The sequence below is a fragment of the Ranitomeya imitator genome, chromosome 4 (genome assembly GCF_032444005.1).
Source record: "Ranitomeya imitator isolate aRanImi1 chromosome 4, aRanImi1.pri, whole genome shotgun sequence".
Taxonomy (NCBI): Eukaryota; Metazoa; Chordata; class Amphibia; order Anura; family Dendrobatidae; genus Ranitomeya; species Ranitomeya imitator.
Window position 1 is genome coordinate 530,581,750 of NC_091285.1, and position 22,220 is coordinate 530,603,969.

The following is a 22,220-nucleotide window of genomic DNA, read 5'->3' on the forward strand; positions in this document are numbered from 1 at the left end:
CGCAGCGCATTGTCCTGAAAATGTCATGGTGTGAAACCTGCAACTCGCCCCGCACAGCCATCCCTCACACGGAAGGCACGGGCCGGCACGGGAAGGGTTAATACATAAAAACAAGGCCTCTAATGATGAGAATGTGGGGGGCAGCAGCCACAGCACCGGCCGGGTGAGCCGCAGAGAGCAGCCCGGACCGCTGATCCCGGGCACCAACACGTACCGGAAGTAGCTCCGCCGGGGGAAGGCTTCCACTGTGACACCGGGACCGGAAGTGGGTTCCCGCTGGGAGCAGGAATTTTGGTGTCAGAGTCGCTGTGTCAGGATGATAAAAGCCATTCTGGTGTTTAATAATCATGGGAAGCCGCGATTCATGCGCTTCTACCAGCACTTTGTGAGTGACCGTGTGTACCGCACTGCCCACCCGGAACCAGCCAGACCCCCAGCTACTGCTCACACCCCACCCCTCAAGTGTTGTGCCGCTTCGTTCTAAGCCCCCCAGCATTGTACCGCTCTGCTCTGACCCCCCAGTGTTGTGCCGCTTCGCTCTGAGCCCCCCAGCGTTGTTCTGCTTCAATCTGACCCCCCAGTGTTGTGCCGCTTCGCTCTGAGCCCCCCAGCGTTGTACCGCTCTGCTCTGACCCCCCAGCATTGTGCCGCTTCGCTCTGAGCCCCCCAGCATTGTGCTGCTTCAATCTGAGCCCCCCAGGGTTGTGCCGCTTTGCTCTGAGCCCCCCAGGGTTGTGCCGCTTTGCTCTGAGCCCCCCAGGGTTGTGCCGCTTTGCTCTGAGCCCCCCAGGGTTGTGCCGCTTTGCTCTGAGCCCCCCAGGGTTGTGCCGCTTTGCTCTGAGCCCCCACAGCGTTGTGCCGCTTTGCTCTGAGCCCCCCCAGCATTGTGCCGCTTTGCTCTGACCCCCACAGCATTGTGCCGCTTTGCTCTGAGCCCCCCCAGCATTGTGCCGCTTTGCTCTGACCCCCACAGCATTGTGCCGCTTTGCTCTGAACCCCCCCAGCATTGTGCCGCTTTGCTCTGACCCCCACAGCATTGTGCCGCTTTGCTCTGAGCCCCCCCAGCATTGTGCCGCTTTGCTCTGACCCCCACAGCATTGTGCCGCTTTGCTCTGAACCCCCACAGCATTGTGCCGCTTTGCTCTGAACCCCCCCAGCATTGTGCCGCTTTGCTCTGAACCCCCCAGCATTGTGCCGCTTTGCTCTGAACCCCCCAGCATTGTGCCGCTTTGCTCTGAACCCCCCAGCATTGTGCCGCTTTGCTCTGACCCCCACAGCATTGTGCTGCTTTGCTCTGACCCCCCAGCATTGTGCCGCTTTGCTCTGACCCCCCAGCATTGTGCCGCTTTGCTCTGAACCCCCCAGCATTGTGCCGCTTTGCTCTGAACCCCCCAGCATTGTGCCGCTTTGCTCTGACCCCCCAGCATTGTGCCGCTTTGCTCTGAACCCCCCCAGCATTGTGCCGCTTCGCTCTGAGCGCCACCCTTCCCTGGGTTGTGCTGCCTTGCCCTGACGCCCCTCTCCCCAGGCTGTGCCGCCCCCCCTCATGCTGTACTGCTCCGCTCTCAGTCCCCTCAGTGTTGTGCCGCTCCGATCCCCGGGTTGTGCTGCCCCTGCCTACTGCCCCTCTCCCTGGGCTGTGCCGCCCCACTCTGACACCCTCTTCCCTGGGTTGTACCGCTCTGCTCTAACCTCCCCCTTCCTGTTGATGAACCCTTCTGCTCTGACAGCAGCTCATTACCTTGTGTTCTCTCCTGTAGACTGAAGAGATGCAGCAGCAGATAGTGAGGGAGACCTTCCACCTGGTGTCTAAGAGGGATGACAATGTCTGCAACTTCCTGGAGGGAGGAAGGTACAAGCGTGAGAACTAGTGTGCAGCTCCATATAACCATCCCCATGTCACATCCTGCGAGGGTGGTGGCCATAGACATGATTGAAAATTCGAGTGTAGAAAGACATGTTCTCGTTGTGAACGATGACCTTAAAGCAGCAGTCAAGTTTTTCAGCATTCATTTTCTCTAAATTCATGTAGTCACTAGTCCTATATATGCAAAATATACATATTTTCTAGCTATTTTTTCAGTTCATACTCCCCGTTTTAGTTTCCCATTGCACTTCAGTTAGTCATGAGATTTTATGGTGACCCTCCATGAGGGGGAGGGACAGAAAGTGATAACAAAGCTAATGATGATGACTGCACAGCTCCTGTCACAGCTCAGCCCCCTTACTGTGTGCTGATACCTGATAGAGATGGCACTGGCTCCATCTGGTCATGTGATGCTGTACTAGTGCAATATGGGATTCAGCAGAGTGTGGGGATACTCTAGGAATTGGTGATGACTGATGAGCTCTTATTGGTGATTTGGTTCATTTTGCTCCACTCACCAAAAAGATTCAACTCTTTAGGATCTCGCATGGATCCTTGTTACATGTCTGTACACACTCTATTAAAAGTCACTCATAAATTTGTAAGTAGATCTCACTAAGGGGCCGGCTCTCATCATTCACATAAAGGACCGATCAGTGCTAGGGAGCAAGATGGGGGATGAATGGAGAAAAACATGAGGTTAAAAATGCAAAACAATGTTGTGATTATTGAATAAGCCCTGCTAGTGGAGCCAAGAATATATATGGGGAACTGCAGCTGATACATGCTGCCTGAAGCACGGCATGGTGCCATGGAACCCACCTCTCCGACTAGTCTCCTGTGTAACAAGGTCCCAGGAGTCCAATAGCCATGGCTGAAATCACACAGCATGTATCAGCTGCCAGGTTCCCTTTAAAAGCTTATTGTTGCTCAATGACTTACATAGCCTTTGTAATTTCTTTGCAGTTTAATTGGCGGATCTGACTATAAGCTGATCTATCGCCATTATGCCACTCTTTACTTTGTGTTCTGTGTGGATTCCTCGGAGAGTGAACTAGGAATTCTGGATCTCATCCAGGTAAATGTTATTATCAGGGTGGTAAATTGGAATAATCATTTGTGTGGTTTCACCCATCAATCTTGGCTTTACCCATCGACTTAAGTGCCGTCTCCTTCCTTGAACGTGAAGCAGACGGTTGGATTTCGCTGTGTTAGGTCACGTTTTGTATTGGATCCTGGACAAAACAATTAATCCTGATGCTTTTTATCATCTCGGTAACTTTTCAATCTGCTTTCTATGTCTGACCACTAATGTAGTAGTGGTGACTTATTGGACAACTGAAGAAGTACATGTGACTTTCTCAGTCGCTTGTACAACTTAGAAAGTTGCATGCCTTATGTCGTAGGTGCACTAAGTATTTTTATTAGAAAAATATACATAATTGAAAGTTGAAGGGTATTTCCTGGCTGGAGTGCTTTTTCCATGCTCACAGAGAAAATGCGTGCATATTCAGGGAGCTGGTAAAGTTTTGTTATATCTTACCATGAAACCTGGATGATCAGCTGTTACCACTGCGGAGGGTAGGAAAGCTGTAGTTTAATAGACTGAACTGGACTGTCTTATACATTTTAAGATATTTTTCTCTTATAAGATTTACTGTTGGACAAAAAATCCCACTAATACCTAATTCCTCTGTGGGTACATTGGCCAATTAACATTTCAGCGATGAATATGGTATGAAAAGAATACCGTAGTTTTTTGCTATTGTGTGTTTTGTCCAGTAGGTGGCATCACAAGTCTTTAGGTCTTGTTTCTCCCACTGAAAACAATTATATAACTAACATATTATCAAAACCTTATATTTCCTTTGCAATATATCTAAGCGGTTACGTTTCCTTTGTGGAGCGTGACAAGCCAGGCCTGGCATGTCATAAGAGTGAGGAGACTTCTATGCCATGCTATGCTCCTCTGGGAAATTAAATATGCAAATTGTCTCTTCAGAGAGGAAGAGGACCTGAACTCTAGAGCCAACTATTGGAAGTACCAATCCTAAATGTCAATATCGACCTTTTAACGAGCCTTGCCATATGACTTAGAATTAAAGCCAAGCCCGGTTTTCAATTTGCAGACACGGTGTTTCAGGGCACTGCCCCTCGTCATTGCAAAGTGTGAGCTCTCATTTGGCTAGGTGAGAGGCTTAAGACTAAGGCCCGGGTCACACTTGCAAGTTCAATGCAAGAAACTCGCACAAGTCTCTCGCATCAATAGCCGGCACTGCCACCGGCACTTGGGACTGAAGCGTTCAGCTGCATAGATTTACATACAGCCACACGCTCCGGTCCCGAGTGCCGGTTATTGATGTTAGAGACTCATGCGAGTTTCTTGCATTGTACTCGCAAGTGTGACCCCGGCCTAAGAGGTAACGTTTCTCCTTGTGGAGAGTGATAAGTTTGGCTTTTATCCTAGGTCATATGGCTTGTTAAAGGAGATATCAAGGACTTAAAAAAAAAAAAAAAAATCTATTTAACCCCTTCCCGACCTTTGACGCACCGTATGCGTCATGAAAACCTGTGCCAATCCGACCTGTGACGCAGCATATGCGTCATGGCCGGATTGGGCTCCTGCAGGCCGGGTGAAAGGGTTAACTGTAATTTCACCCGGCCTGCAGGGACCGTGGCTACGATTGCTCTGATTGGCTATTGAAAGTGACGTTTCACTTTCAATCAGAGCGATAGTAATATTTCACCAATGAAAATTGGTGAAATATTACAATCCAGCCATGGCCGATGCTTCCTGTCCTCCTTCCTGTCAAATGCTCTCCTCCGCTCCCCTCCTGTCCTTCCCACCCCCCCCCCCCCCGCTGTCCGATCACCCCCCCCCCCCCCTCATACTTCATACCCCTCATCTTCCAAAATGGCGGACGCATGCGCAGTGCGCCCGCCGAATCGGCCGGCAGATTCGTTACAGGTACATTTTGATCGCTGTGATAGGTTCTATCACAGCGATCAAAATAAAAAAAATGATAAATAAACCCCCCCTTTATCACCCCCATAGGTAGAGACAAAAATAAAACAAATAACTTTTTTTTTTTCTTTGCCCCACTAGGGTTAGGGTTAGTTCACACTGCGTCTAAGCAGTCCGTTAGACGGACTACGTTACACCACAGCATAAACGCGGTGTAACGTAGTCCGTTACGGCCGCCATTGACAGCAATGTCGGACGCATCACTAGCGCACGCCCACAATGGGCGTACGCTAGGGATGTGCCGTCATTGAGTGATGGACCCGGAGACACGGGCTGCAGCGTTTCCGGGTCCGTCACTGCTAGCGCAAATAGAGCCAGCAGATGCTCTATCTGCGCTAGCGCGATGCAAACGTCGGCACTTGCGCTAGCAGCAGCCCGTTAGCGTATGTGCTGAACGGGCTGCTGCTAGCGCAACGTGAACCTGGCCTTAGGGTTTGGGTTACAGCTAGAATTAGGGTTGGAATTAGGCTTTGTGCACACGGTGCGGATTTGGCTGCGGATCTGCAGCAGATTTGGCTGCGGATCCGCAGCGGATTGGTAGCAGTTTTCCATCAGGTTTACAGTACCATGTAAACCTATGGAAAACCAAATCCGCTGTGCCCATGGTGCGGAAAATACCGCGCGGAAACACTGCATTGTATTTTCCGCAGCATGTCAATTCTTTGTGCGGATTCCGCAGCGTTTTACACCTGTTCGTCAATAGGAATCCGCAGGTGAAATCCGCACAAAAAACACTGGAAATCCGCTGTAAATCTGCAGGTAAAATGCAGTGCCTTTTACCTGTGGATTTTTCAAAAATGGTGCAGAAAAATCTCACACGAATCCGCAACGTGGGCACATAGCCTTAGGGTTGGAAATAGGGTTAAGATTAGGCTGTGGTTAGGGTTAGGGTTGGGATTAGGATTAGGGTTACGGGTGTGTTGGGGTTAGGGTTGTGATTAGTGTTATGGCTACAGTTGAGATTAGGGTTAGGGGTGTGTTGGAGTTAGAATTGAGGGGTTTCCACTGTTACGGCATATCAGGGGTCTCCAAACGCAACATGGCGCCACCATTGATTCCAGTCAATCTTGCATTCAAAAAGTCAAATGGTGCTCCCTCCCTTCCGAGCCCCAATGTGCGCCCAAACAGTGGTTTACCCCCACATATGGGGTACCAGCATACTCAGGACAAACTGGGCAACAATTATTGGGGTCCAATTTCTCCTGTTACCCTTGTGAAAATAAAAAATTGCTTGCTAAAACATCATTTTTGAGGAAAGAAAAATGATTTTTTATTTTCACGGCTCTGCGTTGTAAACTTCTGTGAAGCACTTGGGGGTTCAAAGTGCTCACCACATAACTAGATAAGTTCCCTGGGGGGTCTAGTTTACAAAATGTGGTCACTTGTGGGGTGTTTCTACTGTTTAGGCACATCAGGGGCTCTGCAAATACAACATGACGCCCGCAGACCATTACATCAAGTCTGCATTTCAAAAGTCACTACTTCCCTTCCGAGCCCCGACGTGTGACCAAACAGTGGTTTACCCCCACACATGGGGTATCGGTGTACTCAGGACAAACTCAGCAACAACTATTGGGGTCCAATTTCTCCTGTTACTCTTGTGAAAATAAAAAATTGTGGGCTAAAAAATAATTTTTGAGGAAAGAGAAATGATTTTTTATTTTCACGGCTCTGCGTTATAAACTTCTGTGAAGCACTTGGGGGTTCAAAGTGCTCACTATGCATCTAGATAAGCTCTTTGGGGGGTCTAGTTTCCAAAATGAGGTCACTTGTTGGGGAGATCCAATGTTTAGGCACACAGGGGCTCTCCAAACGCGACATGGTGGCCGCTAATGATTGGAGCTAATTTTTCATTCAAAAGTCAAATGGCGCTCCTTCCCTTCCGAGCCTTGCCGTGTGCACAAACAGTGGTTTACCCCCACATGTGAGGTATTGGTGTACTCAGGAGAAATTGCCCAACACATTTTAGGATCCATTTTATCCTGTTGCCCATGTGAAAATGAAAAATTGAGGCTAAAAGAAATTTTTTGTGAAAAAAAAAGTACTTTTTCATTTTTACGGATCAATTTGTGAAGCACCTGGGAGTTCAACGTGCTCACTATGCATCTAGATAAGCTCCCTTGGGGGGTCTAGTTCTCAAAATGGGGTCACTTGTGGGGGAGCTCCAATGTTTAGGCACACAGGGGCTCTCCAAACGCGACATGGTGTCCGCTAAAGATTGGAGCCAATTTTTCATTGAAAAAGTCAAATGGCGCTCCTTCCCTTCCGAGCCCTGTCGTGCGCCCAGACAGTGGTTCCCCCCACATATCAGGTATCAGCATACTCAGGACAAATTGTACAATAACGTTTGGCGTCCAGTTTCTCTTTTTACCCTTGGGAAAATAAAAAAAATTGTTGCTAAAAAATCATTTTTGTGACTAAAAAGTTAAATGTTCATTTTTTCCTTCCATGTTGCTTCTGCTGCTGTGAAGTACCTGAAGGGTTAATAAACTTCTTGAATGTGGTTTTGAGTACCTTGAGAGGTGCAGTTTTTAGAATGGTGTCACTTTTGGGTATTTTCAGCCATATAGACCCCTCAAACTGACTTCAAATGTGAGGTGGTCCCTAAAAAAAAAATGGTTTTGTAAATTTTGCTGTAAAAATGAGAAATCGCTGGTCAAATTTTAACCCTTATAACTTCCTAGCAAAAAAGAACTTTGTTTCCAAAATTGTGCTGATGTAAAGTAAACATGTGGGAAATGTTATTTATTAACTATTTTGTGTCACATAACTCTCTCGTTTAACAGAATAAAAATTGCAAAATTTTCAAAATTTTAGCCAAATTTCCATTTTTTTTCACAAATAAAGCCAAAAATTATCGACCTATATTTACCACTAACATGAAGCCCAATATGCCACGAAAAAACAATCTCAGAACCGCTAGGATTCCTTGAAGCGTTCCTGAGTTATTACCTCATAAAGGGACACTGGTCAGAATTACAAAAAACGGCCAGGTCTTTAAGGTCAAAATAGGCTGGGTCATGAAGGGGTTAAGCACTAACAGGTATTTGTCGTTTACCTGCCTGTTGTGCAGGGGGCCGTTCTTTCCCGGCACAGAACGGTCACAGACCGTTGCTGCCTGGGATTAGGTTCCCTCTTCTAACACGACAGGGCAGGACTTCCTAGGTTATTCTGATTGACAGTCGGCTCCCACATTTAGACAGCGGGGACTCGGCTGTCAATCAGAATGACCTCGGTCTCCACCATGTAGTCGTGACATCAGCAGAGGCTTCTGAATCCCTGGCAGGAGTGTCTGTGGCGGGGAAGAGCTATGTCGTGCACAACAGGCAGGTAAGCTGAAATTACCTGCCTGTTAGTGCTTAGATACATCCCCTTTAAAGGTCAGTATTGACTGTTAGGATTGCTGCTTCCTATAGGTGGCGCTAGAGTTCTAGTCCTCTTCTTTGAAGAGGCTTTGCAATGTGTAAATGGGACTGCACTATGCAAACTGTAGCTTTAGATAGACCATGCCCATTCCAAACCTATTTGCTGCAATGTTGCATGAATGTTTACCGCAAAGTATGAAAGAAAAATGGAAAGACAAAAACACAGTTTAATCCAGAGACTTTGGTAGAGTGAAGTTCAGGTGCGGTAGTTTGCCATGATGTTTGGAGGTTGATTTGTCTATTTCATACAAGTTATTTCTTTGCTGCATTGTCCATGGCGCCCACACGTTGGTGATCCTATACCTCCCGAAGAGATGTATGGAGCAGTAGTACGCATGCTCCTCCATCAATCCATCCAACTCCTTCCCAAGTGCTGGGGGTAAGTCTACGTTCACATTAGCGTCGCGTCGCCGTTGCGTCGGCGACGCACGGAAAAACGCGCGCAAACGCGCGCAAAACCGCGCGCGTTTTGCGACGCGTGCGTCGTTTTTGACGAAAATCGGACGCACAGAAAATGCTACATGTAGCGTTTTCTTGCGTCCGACGCTAGCGTCGGAAACGACGCACGTGGCGAAAAACGCCACCAAAACAACGCACGCGTCCCCTATGTTAAACATAGGGGCGCGTCGCCGCTGCGTCGCCGACGCAACAGCGACGCACATTAGCGTAACGCTAATGTGAACGTAGCCTAAGAGATCAGGACCAGGGTTCCGCTTCTTTAGTGATCACTAGGGTTAGATGATAAATATTAATGTCTGGAATACACATTGAGGGAACCTGGTAAGCTTACTTTACAACCTACCATAAAGAGAAACGTAGGAAAAATATAAACTAACAATTGCGGTGCTTTTTTTCATATATAGGCAGAAAGTAATAACCTTAAAGTTGCACTATAAGTGGTGAATGGGTAATCTACTGTCCTTAGTTCTAAATGGCTCAACAGCCTAAGATTACAATAAACCCCAGGACATAAAGAAGTGAACTAAATGAATTAAATCAATCAAACTTTATTAAAAGTTACATACATTAAAAAACATATAAAAAATGCTTCACATCAGAGACACAGATATAGCCAGGCAATAATATACTGATGCACTAACAAGTGAGAATCATAGGGGGGTAGGGGAAAACCGCATGTCAAATATTGATATACAGTACTAGCTATTGAACCCGTTCTATGCCTGGGTGGCGAGCATTTATATTGGTATATGGTCTCCATCCTGGTATGTGTTGCTTCCATCCTGCGCCCTAATCTTGTCATGTGCTGCTACCATCTTGCACCCCCATCCTGTCATGTGCAGCCCCATCCTGTGCCCCCATGCTGTCATGTGCTGCTTCCATCTTGAGCCCCCATCCTGTCATGTACTGCTCCCATCCTACGCCCCAGTTCTGTCATGTGCTGCTCCCATCCTGCGCCTCCATTCTGACATGTGCTGCTCCCATCCTGCGCCCCCATTCTGTCATTTGCTGCTCCCATCCTGCACCCCCATTCTGACATGTGCTGCACCCATCCTGCGCCTCCATTCTGTCATTTGCTGCTCCCATCCTGCTCCCCCAACCTGTCATGTGCTGCTCCCATCCTGCGCCCCCATTCTGACATGTACTGCTCCCATCCTACGCCCCAGTTCTGTCATGTGCTGCTCCTATCCTGCTCCCCCATCCTGTCATGCGCTGCTCCCATCCTGCGCCTCCATTCTGTCATTTGCTGCTCCCATCCTGCACCCCCATTCTGACATGTGCTGCGCCCATCCTGCGCCTCCATTTTGTCATTTGCTGCTCCCATCCTTCGCCCCCATCTTGTCATGTGCTGCTCCCATCCTGAGCCCCCGTTCTGTCATGTGCTGCTCCCATCCTGAGCCCCCGTTCTGTCATGTGCTGCTTCCATCCTGAGCCCCCGTTCTGTCATGTGCTGCTTCCATCCTGCACCCCCGTTCTGTCATGTGCTGCCCTATTCTGTCATGTGCTGCTCCCATCCTGCGCCACCGTTCTGTAATTTGCTGCTCCCATCCATATGCCCCATACGCTGCTCCATAAAGGTTGATGGCCCCCATAAGATGCTCCATAGTATATGCCCCGTATGCTGCTCCATAAATGTTGATGGCCCCCATAAGATGCTCCATAGTATATGCCCCGTATACTGCTCCATAAATGTTGATGGCCCCCATAAGATGCTCCATAGTATATGCCCCGTATGCTGCTCCATAAATGTTGATGGCCCCCATAAGATGCTCCATAGTATATGCCCCGTATGCTGCTCCATAAATGTTGATGGCCTCCATAAGATGCTCCATAGTATATGCCCCGTATGCTGCTCCATAAATGTTGATGGCCCCCATAAGATGCTCCATAGTATATGCCCCGTATGCTGCTCCATAAATGTTGATGGCCCCCATAAGATGCTCCATAGTATATGCCCCGTATGCTGCTCCATAAATGTTGATGGCCCCCATAAGATGCTCCATAGTATATGCCCCGTATGCTGCTCCATAAATGTTGATGGCCCCCATAAGATGCTCCATAGTATATGCCCCGTATGCTGCTCCATAAATGTTGATTGCCCCCATAAGATGCTCCATAGTATATGCCCCGTATGCTGCTCCATAAATGTTGATGGCCCCCATAAGATGCTCCATAGTATATGCCCCGTATGCTGCTCCATAAAGGTTTATGGCCCCCATAAGATGCTCCATAGTATATGCACCGTATACTGCTCCATTATGGTTGATGGCCCCCATAAGATGCTCCATAGTATTATATGCCCCGTATGCTGCTGCGATATATAAAAAAAAAATAACATACTCACCTATCGTCGCTAGACGCCGAGTGCTGGGGGGCCTGAGCAGGCGGGGACACCGGCGCGCTGTGGGGGTCAGGTGCCGGAGTTGCCGCTAGCTCAGGCCCCCGACACTTGCTATAGTCACCTGGCCCTGATCCACCGCTGCGTGCCGCTCCATCTTCCGGGTCCTCTGGCTGTGACTGTTCAGTCAGAGGGCGGCGCGCAGTAAGTGCGTCATCGCGCCCTCTGAACTGAACGTATTGCTATCTGATGACAATTCGTTTGAGAGTCCCCAGTGCATCTTGGGATACTCAAAAGAAGTGTGATCAAAGTAGGAGGCAGAAGCTGCGGTCAATGTAACAGCCTCTGCGCCCTCCCTGAAACGAAGTATCATTAGTGACGTTCATATTGGGGGCGGGACTGTTCCCTGCACTGTGCAGTGCGAAATGTGCACAGTGACAGCACACGCTGTCACCGGCTCAGATCTGCAATAATGAACCGGCAACACAGTGGTGTTACAATACCCAGCAGAGACCAGTGGCGTCACCTGCGGGGGAGACGCTGATTTCCTGCATGTAGGGTATTATTACACCGCTGTGTTCTTGGCTCATTACTGCAGATCTGAGCCGATGAGAGCAGGTGCTGTCACTGTGCACATTGCACACTGCACAGTGCAGGGACCAGCCCCGCACCCGAAATGACGGTACGTTCTCTAAATAGGATATGGTCAGCAGTGGGGTACCGCAGAGATCTGTGCTAGGACTGATTCTTTTTAACCTCTTTACTCAATCCCATCCACAAGGTAATTAATAAAGTGTCAGTCTTTGCTGACGACGCCAAACTACGTAGAATATTAAAGTCTGACCTTGACATTACAGTATTGCAAAACGATCTGGATAAGATGTCTGAATGGGCAAACACTTGGCAAATGAGGTTTAATGTAGATAAATGTGGAGTAATGCACCTAGGACAGAGCAATCCTATTGCTGCATATACATTAAATGGGAGTATACTCGGGACTACAGAACAGGAGAAAGGACTTGGGTATTCTGGTTTCAGGTAAGCTGAGCAGCAGTACTCAATGTCAAGCAGCAGCCGCAAAAGCAAGCAAGATTTTAGGATGTATAAAAAGAAAGAGAAAATCCCGCGATCCCAACGTATTATTCCCCCCTAATAAATTACTGGTAAGGCCACATCTAGAATATGGGATCCAGTTTTGGGCTCCACATTTTAAAAAGGGTATTCAGAAGTTAAAATCAGTTCAAAGAGGGGCTTTAACTAGATTATTACAAGAGATGGAAGGTCTCTCATATGAGAGGTTGGAAAAGTTTGGCTTGTTTAGTTTAGAAAAAAGATGCCTCCGAGAAGATCTCATTTACATGTATATGTATATCTGTGGCCAGTACAGAGGACGGCACATGATTTATTCCTTCCAAAGACCGTGCTGAGGACTAGGGGGCACTCATTTCAGGTGGAGGAAAGGCGATTCCGGTAGCTAAATAGGAACGGGTTCTTTATAGTTTGAGAAGTCAGACTGTGGAATGCCGACCACAGGAGGTAATAATGGCAGACACTATAACAGCTTTTAAAAAAGGGCTGGGTGATTTCCTTGATACATGTAACATTGTGGGTTATAGTTAAATTAATGATGAAATGTACAATTGATGGGGAAAGGCTGAACTTTATGGACTTAGGTCTTTTTTCAACCTATTTAACTATGTAACTATGAAATTCTGTGCCCTTTTTTCTGCACACATACCTTTTGATCATTGTGGCCAATGAGTTCTATTTTTACATCATCGGTCCACAAGACTTGTTTAAAAAAATGCATTAGACTTGTTTAGATGTTCTTTTGCCTACTTCTGACGCTGAATTTTATGGTGAGGACACAGGAGAGGTTTTCTTCTGAAGACTCTTTCATAAAATCCATATTTGTGCAGGTGTCTCTGAACAGTAGAACAATGTAAAACTCCAGAGTCTGCTAAAGCTTTCTGAAGGTCTTTAGCAGTACTAAAGCATGGGTTCTGATTTGCCTCCCTAACAATCCTGCAAGCAGCTCTCACTGAAAGTTTGCTTGGTCTTCCAGACCTTCTCTTGACCTCCACTGTTCCTGGTAACTGCCATTTTCCCGTCTCCCATGACAGCACACATGAGAGAGGGGATCCGCCCAGTCAAGACAGGAAACCTACTGAAATAAAAGGGCGGTACCTCTCCCTCGCTTCAATTGGGTTTCCTGTCCTGAGGGGAACCCTTGTACTGAATGTACGGCGGTATGTTGATTGAAGATTCCAACTCACCCACTCCTGTCCCGGCTCTGGAAGAACAGGCAGAATGCCTGTAGGCCGGCCTTCAGGGTGTGGAAGCGCCGTTCGCAGGTCCTGGGGCTTTTCTGCGGCTGCCACGCCACTCTCTTCCCCCTCTGCTGCCGCCGGCTCTGGTTTCCGGGTGCGCGGCGGTGATGCGCGCGGGGCATGCTGGGAGTAGGCGTGGCCTCGTGACGTCACTGCTGCGCGTCGGATCCAAGATGGCGGCGCCCATGAACAAACGCTGCGGCGTCTCAGGAATCCCCTGGCGGTCTCCGGTGGGCGCAGAGGCGGGGGAGGGGCAGGAAATGGTACCGGAGGAGGCGGTGAGCAGAGTGGATCACCCTTTAAAAGGGAGTGGATCCACAAGAAAAGTGCTCGCATATACAGAGCTCAACTGTGGAAGACTGTATGGAGCAACACTCAAATCAGTCATCACCACAGCAGCAGCAGCAGCAGCAGGAGAGCTTATCAGGAGTTATGTCTGCTCACCAGCATGCTAGGAGGAGAAGCGGCAGTCGTCCGGATCGGAAATCACAGGACTCCTCAGCTTCTAGGAGGGACGTTATCCGTACTCCAGATCAGCCTCAAAAGCCGGTACCCTTGAGTGTCAGCGGGTGGTGAGTGATCTTCGTGAATGTCACTTGGTGTTAATGGGCTGCATATCTCTGCTTGCTCATCAGGCGCCGAGGAAGGCTAGTGCCAAGTCCAAGAACAAAGAATGTGCCCTCTGCAAAGCCCCGCTAGCAGTCCAATGGCAGTAAAGCCTCTGTGCGGACTGCATTGAAAAAACTATTCAAGATGAATCCCCTGACTTTGCCGCTAGCCTCAGGGCCATGATTAGGGCAGAGGTTAAAGGGTCTTTAAAATCAGCCCTTAAAAAGAGAAGTAGCATGGTCTTAGAGACTGTTCCAGATTCTGATACCCCTCAATCTGATGAGGAATATCAAGAACGACCTCTGTCTCCCTGTTCATCCTCTTCTGTGTTCTCTGGCTCCTCTTCGGATAGTGACGTTGGGGGCCGACCATGCTTCCTGACTGAGAATACAGATAAACTGGTTAAATCTGTTAGGGCTACAATGGGCCTTAAGGATGAGAAGGAGTCCAGATCAGTGGAGGACGTTATGTTTGGTGGTTTGGAGGAGAAAAGGAAGCGTACCTTCCCTGTAAATAATAGAGTTAAAACCCTTATAGAAAAGGAGTGGAAAAAGCCTGAAAAGTCGGGTAGTCTTCCCTCAGCCTCCAAGAGACGTTATCCTTTTGATGATAAGGATTCAGAAATATGGGATAAAGCCCCTAAAATTGATGGTGCAGTGGCCAGATCTTCTAAGAGAGCTTCCCTACCCTTGGATGATTCAGGCGTCCTTAGAGACCCTCTAGATAAAAAGCCTGATGCTTTTTTAAAACATACCTGGGAAGCAGCCGCAGGAGGTTTAAAACCGGCAATAGCTGGTACATGTGTTGCCCGCTCCCTTATAGTCTGGCTGCAACAATTAGAGGATCAATTAAAATCTAGAGTGCCGAGAGATGAAATCCTAGCCAATATGGCAATGGCACAAGGAGCAGCGGCCTTTATAGCGGATTCCTCAGCCGACTCTGTAAGACTTGCAGCTAGGGCAGCGGGATTGTCTAACGCGGCAAGACGTGCCTTGTGGTTGAAAGGGTGCCCAGGGGACTTACCCTCAAAAAATAGACTCTGTTCCATTCCGTGCGACGGCAAATTCCTCTTCGGTCAGAAACTAGAGGACATTTTAGAAAAAGCTGGCGACAGGAAAAAAGGTTTTCCCCGTTTTCCAGTGGATATCAGACGGCCTTATTTTCGGAGGGGAAAATTCAATAGAGGTCGCCCTCCGGGAGATAGAAGAAACTGGGACTATAGAGATAGGAAAGGATCGGGGTACATGTTTAAGGGCCCCTCCACATCCACAAAAAAGCCCCCCCCCCCAATGACGCCATGCTAGAAGTAGGGGGAAGGCTTTCGTTCTATCTTCATTCCTGGTTGAATATTTCCCCCAGTCGTTGGGCGTTGAATGTTGTCAACGACGGACTAAAAATAAAGTTTATTCATCTACCTCGAGAGACTTTTGTGTTAACACCATGCAGGAAACTTCCAGAAGAACAGCTAGCTCTGGAAACAGAGGTATTGGGGCTAGTTCTAAAAAAGGTCCTAGTAGAAGTTCCAAAAGTAGAGGAAGGAGAAGGGTTTTATTCCCCTCTCTTCTTAATACGAAAACCAGATGGCTCACTAAGGACTATTGTCAACCTAAAAAAACTAAATCGGTCAATAAAAAATTACTCCTTCAAGATGGAGTCGGTAAGCTCAGCCATAAAGATGCTGTTTCCAGACTGCTTCATGGCAGCTATAGACTTAAAGGACGCGTACTACCATGTCCCAATTCATCAAGACTATCAAAAATTTCTGAGGGTAGCACTGTTTGTCCAAGGTCAGCTCAAACACTACCAGTATGCTGCCCTTCCGTTTGGTCTATCAATAGCGCCAAGGATATTTACAAAATTAATGTCAGAGGTCATGTCCTTCCTCCGTTCCCGGGACATAGTCATCGTCCCGTACCTAGACGACTTCCTGATAATAGGCAGATCAGTGGATCACTGTCTTGCGCAAATAAAAGAAGTGACTACGACCCTAGCAGTATTAGGTTGGGAGGTAAATGTCGCCAAGTCGAGATTAACACCAGTGAAGGTTCAATCCTTCCTGGGGTTGATTCTGGATTCCACGCGTCAACTCTGTCTCCTGCCGGAGAACAAAATTTCCAACATACAAAGTCTTGTGGAACTGGTGATACATCAACCTGTGATGACACTAAGAAAGGCGATGTCCCTGCTAGGGTCACTAACATCCTGTATTCCCTCTGTAAAATGGGCACAACTTCACCTGAGGCAATTACAGTGGGAGGTCCTGTCAACACAGAGGTTGTTAGAAGGGCATTTAGAGGGAAAAATTCACCTCTCAATACGCGTCAGAGATTCCCTAGCCTGGTGGTCAGTAAGGGATCACTTGAGCTCAGGGGTTCAGTGGCTGACTCCAGTAGAGGACGTGATCACAACAGACGTGAGTGGTACAGGATGGGGTGCACATCTAGGGACCCTTTCCATCCAGGGGTCCTGGTCCCATACAGAAAAACATCAAACATCCAATATAAGAGAGTTATGGGCTGTAGAAAGGGCAGTAAAACATTTCCTTCCAATTCTTCAGGGTCGTCATACCAGAGTAATGTCCGACAATTACGCGGTAGTAGCATATATCAACCATCAGGGGGGAACGAGATCCTTTTCACTCATGAAGGCAACATCGGTGCTCCTTCAATTAGCGGAATCTCACCTACTGTCCCTCACAGCTCTACACATAAAGGGGGTCGAGAACACGAAGGCGGACTACTTAAGTCGAAAAAAGCTAAGACAGGGAGAATGGTCACTGAATCCCAGGGTATTCCGACAAATAGTGCAGGCCTGGGGAGAACCGGCAATAGACTTGTTTGCCACGCTTCACAACAGGAAGGTGAAGAGGTTCTGTTCGCTAGACCCGAGGGGGAACCCGGTTGCAGTAGATGCCCTCCGCATACCATGGAAGTTCAGCCTCGCTTACGTGTTTCCCCCAATAGCGTTAATACCGGTTGTAGTGAGGAAGATCAGGACGGAGCAGGCAAGAGTGATTCTGATTGCTCCATTCTGGCCAAAAAGGCCATGGTTCTCTCTCCTAAGACAAATGTCGGTAACCGATCCATGGAAGTGAAGGGCTTCCATCTGGCAGCCTGGAATTTGAGAGGGCATTACTGAGCCGACAGGGATTCTCGCCAGGGTTAGTCTCCACCCTGTTGAAAAGCAGGAAGCCGGTTACATCAAGAAGTTATGGTAGGACATGGAAGAGATTTCTAGAGTTTTTAGGACAACCTTTGTCAGATGAGGCTCCTGTGGGTGCTATTTTAGAGTTTCTGCAAGCAGGCTTACAGCTAGGACTGGCTACCAATACACTTAAGGTTCAAGTGTCAGCGTTAGGAGCTTTATATCATTGCAATTTAGCTTCCAATAAATGGGTTGCCCGTTTCATTAGATCATGCAGTAGGTCTAGACCTGTAGTAATTCAAAAAATTCCTCCCTGGGATTTAAATCTCGTTTTAGATGCTCTAACTAAGAAACCTTTTGAGCCCTTGCAAGAATTATCAATAAAATTTCTTACTTTAAAAACAGTGCTATTGGTAGCCTTGACGTCCGCACGTAGAGTGAGTGACTTACAAGCCCTGTCAGTTTGTCCTCCATACACTCAGATATATGACGACAGGGTGGTTCTAAGACCAGACCCGGCTTACCTACCTAAGGTAGTCCTTAAATTTCATAGGAGTCAGGAAATTGTATTACCCTCTTTTTGTGTTAATCCAAAAAATCCAGGTGAGGAGAGGTTTCACACTCTTGATGTAAGAAGGTCTATGTTACAGTACATATCCTTGACTAGTCAGTGGAGGAAGGATCAGTCTCTATTTGTAGCTTTCCAGGGTAGCAGGAAAGGTCATGGGGTGTCCAAAGGTACTATTGCCAGGTGGATTAGGGAGGCCATTAGCTTATCCTATGCTGCATGTGGCGTTCCGATCCCTGAAGGCATCAAGGCTCACTCCACCAGGGCCGTGGCTACTTCCTGGGCAGAAAAAGCAGAGGTATTGCTTGATCAGATATGTAAGGCTGCTACCTGGTCCTCACCGTCTACCTTCTTTAAACACTACCGACTAGATCTATCCTCCTCTACTGACCTTACCTTTGGTAGAAGGGTGCTGCAAGCGGTGGTCCCTCCCTAAGGTGTTCCTTTCTACAAAAATCTCTCATGTGTGCTGTCATGGGAGACGGGAAAACACCAAGGTTACTTACTGGTAGCCGGTTTTTCCGGAGCCCATGACAGCACCTGTATATTCCCTCCCTTTTTTCACCCTTTGGCGTGCACTTTTAGTTGGGTGTTTTTGTTATTATTATAATGTGGTGGTGGATTACCATGTGTACTAACCAAGGAGGCCTCTCATGCTTTGAAAACCAACTGAAGCGAGGGAGAGGTACCGCCCTTTTATTTCAGTAGGTTTCCTGTCCTGACTGGGCGGATCCCCTCTCTCATGTGTGCTGTCATGGGCTCCGGAAAAACCGGCTACCAGTAAGTAACCTTGGTGTTTCTTAATTACATTTTGAACTGAGGAAAGGGCAATTTGAAATCGCTTTGCTATCTTCTTGTAGCCTTCTCCTGCTTTGTGGGCCTCCACCATTTTCATTTTCAGAGTGCTAGACAGCTGCTTAGAAGAATCCATGGCTGCAGTTTTTTGGCACAAGGTTAGAGGAGGCTGGGTTTTTATAAAGCTGGGAAATTTGCATCATCTGGCCTTTCCTAACGATAATACTGAACAAGCCATAACCTTAAAAAGTTAATTAAGGTCTCAAACCTTGGTCAAAGATATATGAACAAACAAATCTCCAAGTGTGCCCAACCCTTTGCATTGGCCCATTTTCCTTTTTGGCTTCAATTCACAGGAAATGTTATCTTTAACTTTAGCCCTTTTAGAGATCATTTCATTTTCAACTTGCATAACTATTCATAACAGTAGGGATGCCCAAACTTTTGCCATTGTATATGACAGATTGGATATATTTTATGCTATAAGTTGACCTCAATTAATTTGTCTACTTTCAACCATAAAAACTATAAAACAATGAATGTTAACGTATGTAGTGTAATTAATCTGAACATAGAAAAACAGTAAAGTGAACTCTGTAAGCTCACCAAATAAGAGGGGAGCCATCACCATCATAACCCAAGATACCCAAATCCGACACATAAGTGTATAGCATGTAAACTGACTAGTACCATTTAGACTCGATGAAGAGTTGTCATAGAAGTTGTCATGGCTGATCTGTGCGGTGACGAATAAATGGCAGATCTCTACATTTACCAATCGTAAGCTCAATAGCCAAAATCTGATTCCTATTGGGAAATATATGGCAGTTAAGTGTCGGAGGAAAGATTAGGCAAAGGTGTATGTAAAAAAGATGGCCCCCTGGCTGTTTGACTGTATATAAGCATTGGGGCGAACGCCAGTTTGGAAGTCTGACATTGCTGAGGCTATGGAACTCTCTGTCACACAGTGTGATGGGTGATTTATTCCCCTGGGCCTAGATGCTTGTAATATTACAGGTTATGGGTATTAGAGTCCTGCGATAGAACTCTGATTTAGGGAACTATCCCAATTCTTTAGACTAGGAAAGGAGCATGATACGTGCTTTATGTGCACGCTAATCTGTAGATGTGACATCACCGGGCCTACTCGCCTTCCACTGAGGAAATGAGCAGAGCCAGTTTACCCCTTTTAAGAAATGTTATTGCAAGAGAAGCCACAAAAACAAGGTATTGGTCTGTGTCATAGTAGAATCAGAGACATTTAGTGGCAGATCAGTTGTGCAAAGGATGCATACTGACCCTTATAGGCATCATCAAAAGGTTTGTACAGGGTTAGCAAAACAGCACCACTCGTGTCCTTGGGATGTGTGATGCAGTTCAGCTCCATTGTGTTGTTGACCTGTAGCACCGCATACAATCTGAGGACTGGAATTTTGGAATTATCTGATTTTGGAAGAAAACATGATTTTTGTTTAATCTTGCCCTTTTAGGTTTAGCAGGTTTTATGGAAGTTCTAATATTTTTGGTGTCAGGTATAGGCTTATATTTAAGGGGCTGGCCACTACCTTTTTATTGATGACCTATCTTTTCGTATAAATCATCAATATCTGCTTATGGGGGTGCAACACCCGGCACCCACACTGATCAGCTTTTAACCTCAACAGCGGTGGCCGGAAGTTCTTGGATTTTTTCTACTATGCACTTGAGTGTGCATATAAAATATGTGAATGGGTGCGGTATGTAGACTTTTAGACTATATAGAGTATTTATGGCCCTTCTGTTATTACTTGTTTCCTTTGTTGATATGTACGGTATGTAGATATGCTTATACCCGGTGGCGTCTGTTTTTGTAGTGTGATACTGATTAGCTTTAGTGACAGGTCAATCTGCCTACACATTGCCTAAAGGTACCTTCACACTCAGCGATGCTGCAGCGATACCGACAACGATGTCGATCGCTGCAGCATCGCTGTTTGGTCGCTGGAGAGCTGTCACACAGACAGCTCTCCAGCGACCAACGATCCCGAGGTCCCTGGTAACCAGGGTAAACATCGGGTTACTAAGCGCAGGGCCGCGCATAGAAACCCGATGTTTACCCTGGTTACCAGCGTAAACGTTAAAAAAGCAAACACTACATACTTACCTTCAGCTGTCTGTCCTCCGGCGCTCTGCTTTCCTCTGCACTGTCAGCGCCGGTCAGCCGGAAAGCAGAGCGGTGACGTCACCGCTGTGCTTTCCGGCTGGCCGGCGCTGACACAGGATGCAGGAGGAGTGCAGAGAAGCAGAGCGCCGGGGACAGACAGCTGAAGGTAAGTATGTAGTGTTTGTTTTTTTAACGTTTACGCTGGTAACCAGGGTAAACATCGGGTTACTAAGCGCGGCCCTGCGCTTAGTAACCCGATGTTTACCCTGGTTACCAGTGAAGACATCGCTGGATCGGTGTCACACACGCCCATCCAGCGATGTCAGCGGGAAGTCCAGCAACGAAATAAAGTTCTGGACTTTCCTCAGCGACCAACGATCTCCCAGCAGGGGCCTGATCGTTGGTCGCTGTCACACATAACGATTTCGTTAACGATATCGTTGCTACGTCACAAAAAGCAACGATATCGTTAACGATATCGTTATGTGTGACAGTACCTTTACACAAGAAAATGTCGATTTAGACATGACTCTGCAATATTTGCTAACAGCATCTCTTCTTCTACTCAACCCTTCCCTTTCCTACTTTCAACTCTCACTTCTTTGGTATCCGGATCTTGAACAATTAAAACCTTAACTTTTTTCTTTATGACAGAAAACTTCCAAAAAGTTTGCTGTTATTTATTTTTGAATGAGGAAAAATTGCATTTGTCACTCGGTGTCCATACAACAAAGAGAGGCAATAACATAGAAGATAAAAATGGGGCCACCATTACAGTGCCTAGTTTTTCCATCTTCGACAATAAGATGTGTTGTTTCTGTGACCTTTGGGCTCATTCCCTTTGTCCTTGTTTGCTAATATACATTGACACCACTTAAAGGTGTTATCTTATTATCAGTAATGGTTAAGATTATAAAGACAAGCTACTGTGCAATTTACTTATTATTAAAAATCCTCTCTATTCTTTAGAACAGAGGGATCTCAAATTCTATAGATTACTGCGGTTCGTCGGTGTCCATTTTGGTGGAGTCGGTATCAAATGGACCAACTCCTACTCCTAAAATATATAATAAATTTGGGTCAGTAGTTCAGTGCAGGATGTGCTATAAATGTTTTCTTAGAAATTTGGGAAAGTTATGAAACGTGCTATAAATGTCTGTTCTGTTCCTGATCTAAGGATCTGGGCTTTTAGTTGAGATGAATCTGCTGCACTTTATGTGCATGCTCAGTAGGGGGCAGTACTGTGGAGTCGGAGGCAGGGAAAATGAGTCAGTGGTCTTGCTTACCTAATCCACAGCACTTGTTTACTGCTTGTTGCCTAGGTTACCAGCCACCTAAACATGAAGTTTGCACTTGCAAGCTGTTTGCTATATACGGTAACTCGGAAATGTCATTCTGTTGAGGGCCAGATCACTGGATCCCACTAGATTTAGTTCCCCAGTTATACTACAACTAGATGGTGGCCCGATTCTAACACATCGGGTATTCTAGAATATGCATGTCCACGTAGTATATTG

The 22,220-nt window shown here is 47.0% G+C and overlaps 1 protein-coding gene across 1 annotated transcript in view; it reads left to right on the forward strand.

The window, feature by feature from the left end:
• Window positions 1-228: 228 nt before the first annotated feature.
• The window catches only part of AP3S2 (adaptor related protein complex 3 subunit sigma 2), a 123,096-nt gene continuing 101,104 nt past the window's right edge, over window positions 229-22,220 (forward strand). Inside the window, exons 1-3 of the mRNA XM_069766187.1 lie at window positions 229-385; window positions 1,761-1,852; window positions 2,834-2,945. Coding sequence (XP_069622288.1) covers window positions 317-385; window positions 1,761-1,852; window positions 2,834-2,945 — 273 coding nt within the window. The 5' untranslated portion in view covers window positions 229-316. The remainder of the gene's footprint in view (window positions 386-1,760; window positions 1,853-2,833; window positions 2,946-22,220) is intronic.